This window comes from Salvia splendens, chromosome 7 (genome assembly GCF_004379255.2).
Source record: "Salvia splendens isolate huo1 chromosome 7, SspV2, whole genome shotgun sequence".
Taxonomy (NCBI): domain Eukaryota; kingdom Viridiplantae; phylum Streptophyta; class Magnoliopsida; order Lamiales; family Lamiaceae; genus Salvia; species Salvia splendens.
In genome coordinates, this window is record NC_056038.1 from 31,791,768 (window position 1) to 31,799,748 (window position 7,981).

Sequence of the window (7,981 nt, forward strand, 5' to 3'; positions counted from 1 at the left end):
TCCATTTATTTAGGTTAAAATTGCAATTTAATCCTTTATTGTAATATTTTTTTTCTGAATTAATTCACAAGCTAAACGACAACACAAATATGTAATGTTTACAATTTTCATCCTATAATTACTCAATTAAAGTTTTCAGTTCATATATTTTAATTAGTCTCTAATTAATTAAATAATACTACTAAAGAGTTGTATAAATTACGGAATAAGATGAAATTATATATATATGTAAAATTAAATCTAACTTATAAAGTTTGTATAACTTCTAAATGTAAGAGTAGTGTAAATTTCATATTATTCAAAACAAATAAGATGCATAAAATATTATCGTTATTTTAAGTGGCAATTTACTTTTTATACGTGTATGTGGTGGGAAGTAAGAAATTTATTCTTTCCAATATTAACAACTCATGTAGTCTTTGGCCATATATGTCAAGTTATGCTACGGTCTGAAATTAAACGGAAGAAATAAATAGTCAACTAAAATGTGATTATCGGATAATACAAAATTTAGTATACATAATTCTACAGTTAATTCTACAGTTAAATTTAGTATACATAATTCTAATTGAGTTGATTTTATTTTATCTATTATAAATAATTACTATGTATTTAGTCTTTGGCCATACATCATAAGTTATGCTAAGTCATTAAAACCTATAGTGTTAAAGACCCATTTGGTACTTACTATTATAATATTTGTTGCGATTTAAGTATTTTTTTATTGAGACATTTAGTTTTTTTATAAGTTATTATTAAGATAGTATAACTATATAAAATTTTATTATAATTTTATTTTGGATGAAAGAAAAACAAATTCTCCAAACTTGCATAGTACATATATTTAAGAAATGTTAAAATATTAATTAAGTAAAATGATAGTGTTTGGGTGATGATATTCATAGGATGAGATTGTGATAAAATAATTTGTGTCATGAGATAAGATTGTGGACACTAAAGGTAGTATGAAAATGTACAATTTATTTGATTTTGATTTCTTTTATGAGATAAGATTTTGTTCTTTATAAATTTGATTCCTATTTCTCTTTTATGCTTCTTAAAATATTATATTTATGTACATTACTCTCTTCGTTCAATAAAAATATAGGCATATAATATGCTATGGAAATTAAGATAAAATTTGTAAAGTATGAGAGGGGGAGAGAAGAGTAGTTGAAGTAATGTTTTAATGGTAGTATAAATTATAAATAACTTGGTGTATATGGGTAATAAATTGGGATAACTTTCCATAAATGAAAATGACCATATTTTTGCGCGTACTAATGTAATAGTTAGGTGAAAGATATAGTCATACGTGGACCACAAGTGTAAAAATCATTTGGAAAACAGCAAAATTTTGATTTATTCACAATTATTCCAAAACGATTTTTTTTTCCTACATCCACCAAACATTTTCGCGGTGAAATGATTGAAAATCAATCCAAAATTTATATTTTTCCTAAACCGATTTTTAAAATTACGGAACATACCGAATTTAACCATGAATTTTTTATCCTGTTTTCAGAAATAGAAAAAAATACAAATCTTAAAGTTGACGCTGTAAGTACGGTTAGGGTTTGTTTGAAATGAGCGCAAAAAGGATTCTTACCAACCAGAAAAAGTTACAGTCCAGTGATGCAATAACACATAACCTAATCTCAAGTTAAATCCTTCTCTCTCACTCTCTCTCTCTCTCTCTCTCTCTGTTAAATATCTTCTTCTCCATAACAGAGTAACAGCAACCCCTCTCTCTCTCTGTAACCTAGGAAAATACAATTACAAACCCACTAGACTAGCTAAGCTAAAATGGAGAACTCTTCTCTAATTCAAGAATCCCCCAAAATCCACAGCCCCACCACCAATTCCTTCAGCCACCGCCTCTCTCCGCCCTCCATCCCCATCACAAGATCCGACCCCAACAACCCCTACCCAACCACCTTCGTCCAGGCCGACACCTCCTCCTTCAAGCAGGTCGTCCAAATGCTCACGGGCTCCACCGAATCAACCCGCCCCGAGCCCCTCCGCAGCCCGATTCCGCCCATGAAGACCGGCCCGAGAAAGGACAAATCCTCCTCCAAGCTGTACGAGCGCAGGAACAGCCTCAAGAACTTCAAGATCAGCCCGCTCGCCCCAGGCTTCCTAGCGGGCTCGCCCCGACCCGGAACGCCCGAATCCCTCTCCCCGAGCATCCTCGATTTCCCGTCGCTCAGGCTCAGCCCCGTCACGCCTCTCATACCCGACCCGTTCAATCGCGGGGCGAGTAACTTGAACACCGTGGCCGAGGACAAGGCAATCAAGGAAAAAGGCTTTTATTTCCACCCATCGCCCGTTAATACTCCTAGGGATTCGGAGCCCCGCCTTTTACCATTGTTTCCGGTCACTTCACCTAGAGTTGCCGATTCTTGAGTGAGTTCTTGTTTTTTCCAATCAATTTTCATTAAATTGGTAGTTGTGTTTTCCATTCATTCTCATGTTGTATAATCAATCACAAAGATTTGATTTTGGGATGAATCCATGGAAAAATTTGGAGCAAGAGTAAATTTAAATTAAACAACTCGATTGAGTCTCATCATGTATGATGTGTAATTAATTAATGGATTTTTCTTTCTTTCTTTCTTTCCTAATTAATTGCTTGCCCGCCTTTTTCAAACTTCTTTTATTCTCTCGATATATTAATTACGCTTATTTTTCTACGCATGTTCAAGAAAGTCGTCGAGGCGACTGACATTGTTGCTGATACGAAACTTTATTAGGGAATTAAAAATAAAAAAATAGGGCACATGATTAGAGGAAAAAGAAAGGGTATTTGTTGAGTGGGGTTTAACCAAAATGGATTAGCTGTCAGCGAAAGAGTGAAAGGAGGGGGAAAGGAATCTTGACTCTTCATTTGTTGCATCTCCTATGTGGGGTGGGACGAAGATGCCCATTTTGACATCGAGGTTTTATCATCAAAATGTTACTACTCCTTTGTCCTCTCTATCTCTCTGTAATTAATGAGACAATGATGCCAAGCTTCTTGACCTCTACTCATTTTTGGCCTACATTTTAAATTTCACGGCTAAAGTTGAAAATAAATTGGACAAATTATAGTAAGTTGACGATGATATCAACATAAAACGGTCTTTTAATTTGTTGTGGCATTCAATTTGAATTAATTACTTCCAATTGAATTCTTTGAAGCTTTCTTGGCCGTTGATGGAGAAATGCATGACTTTGGCTAATAAGGCTTTTTTTAGTAAAACATGCAAATTAAAGGGGTGATGGATGGTCCCAAAAATGTAGTTGATCGTTGAAATTGGGTAGGATACTTTAAATACAACTTTTGAAAAAAATGGAGTGGGGGAGAAGATGATGATGTTTCTTTATTTTTGTGTGTCCGAAACGCACTCAAGGATCTTTTTTGACTATAAGGGAGAGAGGGAGAGGTGATTAAATAGTGGGAGGGAGAAAAGTGTGACTTGTTGTGATGATTCAAGCCAAGAAATAGATCATCAAATAATTAAAAGGGACAGCCAGTTTGAATGTAGGAAAAGCAAGAAAACAAGGCGGTCTTTCTGTGTTTTTGCTTTCCTTGGTTTGTTGTGCTTGTGGGTCCACTTTTCTTTCTTGCTTCTTCAGCGATTTTACTAATCTAATCTGAGTGGAGTTTGGGATGTCACTAATTCTCCACACGATATTACTAATCCAAATAGTAGTAGTAGTAATTTTCTACTATCGATGGAGTTTGGGATGTCATTTTGGATAAGACTATAAGGGCATCAGCAGTGGGGCGCCCTAAGACGCTCCACGTCATCAGTTTTATCATCCTACCTCCCCACCTGCAGTGGGGCGTCCTAAGGCGCGTCACATCATCATTTTTTTAATATTTACAAAATCCATACGAATTTAAAAAAACTTAATAAATTAAAATATGAATTTCACAAACTTCATTTCATTTAATAAAAATTAAAACATTACAATGCGAATTAAGAAAACGCAAACTCAGCGACGGCGGTTACGAGCCCACACTTCTTCAATCATTTTAGTTGGATGTTGAGAGAGAATATATAAAGAGATAGTCGATATGTTCGTATGTACAAATGAATGAGAAACGAAATTTAAATAGAAAATAAAAAACACGTGCCATCGTCCGCGACCATCGTCCGCATAGCCCACAGTGGGGCGGACGATGGCGCGGCCGATGGTCTATCGTCCGCGTAGGCCGCAATGGCGCGGACGATGGATATTGTCCGCCCTTAGTATAGGGCGCGACGATCGTCCGCGGCCTATGTCACGCACCCGCAATAGAGCGGACGATGGCGGACGCGGACGATGCGCGCCATCGGGCGTGCCATCGTCCGCCCCATTGCGGATGACCTAATTGAAAATTTCTAATTTGATAAAATTTTAATTCGGTTAAAATTTCTGAATCCAAATCAATTGGTTCGTTGGATTAGGCACTATCGTCTCTTCTTCCGCCTTGTTTAGAAATTAATTTGATACTTTGATAAACTACAAAAAATAAGGTATAATTAACTTTCTAGTCTATATGTATATATATACACATTAATTTTTATTATTATAATAAATAATAAAAAAAATTGAAAATTTTAGTTCAGTATAAGAATTATTCTTAATTCCAAAAATATGTTTTGAAATTTATCGAAATATGTTTATATTTTTCAATTTAGTTTTACAAATTTTAAGTTGTAATCACCTATCTTTTAAAAATAACGGTTTTTAAAACGATATGAGTTTTAATGCACTATTGGTTAAGTAAGAGAGAGATTGGAAATAAAAGTGATTGAAATATTGTTATTGGAGAAATGATGTCTTACCTCATTAGAAAAGAAAAAAAAAATTCTTAAATAGAAAATGCATAATTTTAATGGACGGACCACCATAAAAATAGTTGTTAATTTTAAAGAACGGGAGGATTATTTTTTAACATGCAATATTCATTATAATTCTTATATATTAAATCGTATGATTACTGAATATAACTAACATTATTTTGATCATTTTGATCTAATGTCGTATTTTTTTAATTTTTATAATAGTAATACTTAAATGTGTTTAAGTTTATGTTTGTTTATATGATTAGTATATATATATTTTTTGTTATATATTACTACTATATAAAATTCTTAGTATGATTAGCATATTGGACTCCAAAATTGGTACGTTGAAAGTTAGGATTGTAAATATAATAAAATTTCAACCTAATTGGTGTACACCTAATTAATTTACAATTTGAGTATGACTGACCCAAAATCTGATAAGTTGTCTTGATTGATATGCCTATATAGGATAAAGTTTTATTAATATGACAGGATAAAACACAATAAATTCTTCCTTACTAATTACTGCTGCTATGGAATTTTGAATCACTCATTGAAGTTAAAACGAAATATCAATAGTGATATTCTTTTAAAAAGAAAATTAATACTCCTATTACTAAATATCAAAAGAAAAATATTCGTATGCGATAGTATGCGGATAACATTTGAGAAGCAAACTACTAAAATGAAAGTAAAATATGTAATTATCTGAATTAGAAGTTCTTAGGTTGCGTTGCAGAGAAAATGCCTAAGATTATTGATTGGCAATGAGGCAGGTCATTACTTTTATGGCATCCACAACCCCGTTCCCAAGTCCCTTCTACGTCATCATTTCCTTTATTTTTGCCACAACTCTATAACCCTGCATGCCCCAATCCAGGCCACAAACATTAAATTGCACTATTCACAACTGCTAACTATTTTAGTCGTAAAATTGAAAACGTTGAGCAATTATAATACGGAAAAATAGTTGTACAAAGATATTATGAAGTATCAATTTTCGAAAAATCCATATTGTAATGTGAGCGTTTTTTCCATCCAATTGAAAAGAAATTATGTGAATATAGGTCGAACATGACCCCAAAACTCATCTCAATATTTCTTATAACCTCGCTTCACACATATAGGTCGTGAGCACGGACACCGAGGGGCCGACGACTGATAGAAGATATTTTCCGGTGATTCTTGGGGATATGGATCCTCTGCTGTGCAATTTTGCACAGCAGGAGGTGCTGTTTCTAATACACAAATAAAATAATATATATTTATTTTATTTTATTTATTTAATTTATTTGATTTTTTTATTACTATGTGAGACACAGCACCTCCTGCTGTGCAAAATTGCACAGCAGAGGATCCATATCCGATTCTTGGAGGTCGACGGTGGGGTTATTCGGATTTAAAATCTTTAATGATTGGGATAAGCTTTGTAGTATGTACAAAGATTATTATAGAATAGGTTATGGTGAAGAAAAAGTTGAATCATGCATTGAGAATATTAGTTAAGGACAAAAAAGTTATAACCTAAAAAGAAGAAATCTTTAACTTTGCCACAAATATTATATAGATTCTCATTCAGAAGTGTTACTTACTAATAAATAGTACTGAGTTTTTATGAATGCAACTTCTATATTTTCAATAAATTTTGAGATATAATTTCTCAATGCACTCTCGATCAAAAATCATATGTTTCAATTTAATTTTATTTTAAAAAAATTATTCTATTTTAATTTTGGATATATGATTAATTGTGGAGAACATCCTACTAAATGCAAGTGTACGTTGAAGAAGACAAATATAGTTGACTTTGGTTTTAATGTTTGACTTCATTATTTAAATCTGGCGCCTTAGGCCATCCACTACGCTGTCTCTATACCGTCTCTTAACTACTATTTGAGCACTATTTGAGGGCCCACTGTCATTTTTTCCTCCATCCCTTAACTAAGGGACGGAACCTGCAACGCTCCGTCTCTTAACCGTCTCTATACCGTCCCTTAATTACTATTCAATCAATTTCATTTAGAATTTATTTTTCTACCCAATTCAATTTAAACAAACACACTTTATTAAAAACAACACTTTATTAAAAAACACACAAACTAAATAAACACACAAAATAAAAAAGACACAAAATAAAAAAACACACAAAATAAAAAAAAACTACTCCGCCGGCGAATCATCCTCTGGAGGCGGTCGAGGTTTAGGGGGTGTCGGAAGGTCAGTTGTGCTGCCATAGCAACAATTCCGTTCCACCAGGCCGTGAATTGGGCGTACGAGAAGTGGGAAGTGTCCGCCATTGTGGCGGTCATGTACGCCACCATAAGTGTGTCCGAGCCTCCCCGCGAGCCCGAGGCCGGCTGGCTTGATTCGCCTCGGCCCTTCCTTGCTCTAGCCGCTTTCGCCGCCTTCGTCCCTTGCGGCCGACGGCGGCCATGCGCGGATCCTCCAGCATCGCCGACCGTACCCGCAAACTCCCGGGATTCAGCCTCAGGTTGGCTGATGCCATCGGTGTCACCACCAGACGCACCACCAGACGAGTATTGGCCACTCGCCGTATGCTTCGTGCGCTTCGAGGTTGAGCCTGAGCTGGAGCGGAAACCTCCGGCTCACCGTTCCTCGTCCTTGACGGCCTGCCAAACATCAACAAATCTGAATTGATGACCCTCGTCCTGGTAGTAGGCGCGCAAAAGCGGACGTCAAAATGTCGGTGGCCGTCGCGCCGCTTTGGTAGCGCGCCTCTTCAGTCGAGTAGATGCCGCAGAATTTTTTGATCTGTCGGTCGACTCGGTCAAAGTGAGAGCGGAGCATTTTAACTTTGCGCTTGCGGGAGCCTTTCGGCTTTATCTGGTGGTAGACCTCGCAGACCTTTTCCCAGAAACACTTCCGGGTTTGTTGATTCCCGACGATGGGATCGTACGAGACCGTGATCCAGGCGTTGTACACCGCCATTGTTTCGAAGTTGTTGTACGAATGCCGGCCAAGATCCTCTTCTTCTTCTTCTTCTTCTTCTTCTTCTTCTTCTTCTTCTTCTTCTTCTTCTTCTTCTTCTTCTTCTTCTTCTTCTTCTTCGTCCTCGCCCGCCTGGGGTTGTACACCGCCAGTGCCACCTCCACCGCCTCCGCCACCTCCACTGCCAGTGCCACCTCCACCGCCTCGGCCAC

The 7,981-nt window shown here is 36.2% G+C and overlaps 1 protein-coding gene across 1 annotated transcript; it reads left to right on the forward strand.

Moving 5' to 3' along the window:
- Positions 1-1,650: 1,650 nt before the first annotated feature.
- Positions 1,651-2,624, forward strand: LOC121810296 (VQ motif-containing protein 4-like). Its single transcript, XM_042211094.1, has one exon. It carries the CDS (start codon positions 1,807-1,809, stop codon positions 2,404-2,406), a length of 600 nt encoding a protein of 199 aa, XP_042067028.1. The 5' UTR covers positions 1,651-1,806; the 3' UTR covers positions 2,407-2,624.
- The last annotated feature ends 5,357 nt before the right edge of the window (positions 2,625-7,981 follow it).

What these genes read in the sequence shown, in the direction of transcription:
- LOC121810296 (XM_042211094.1), top strand. Translation starts at nt 1,807, where the DNA reads ATGGAGAACTCTTCTCTAATTCAAGAATCCCCCAAAATCCACAGCCCC.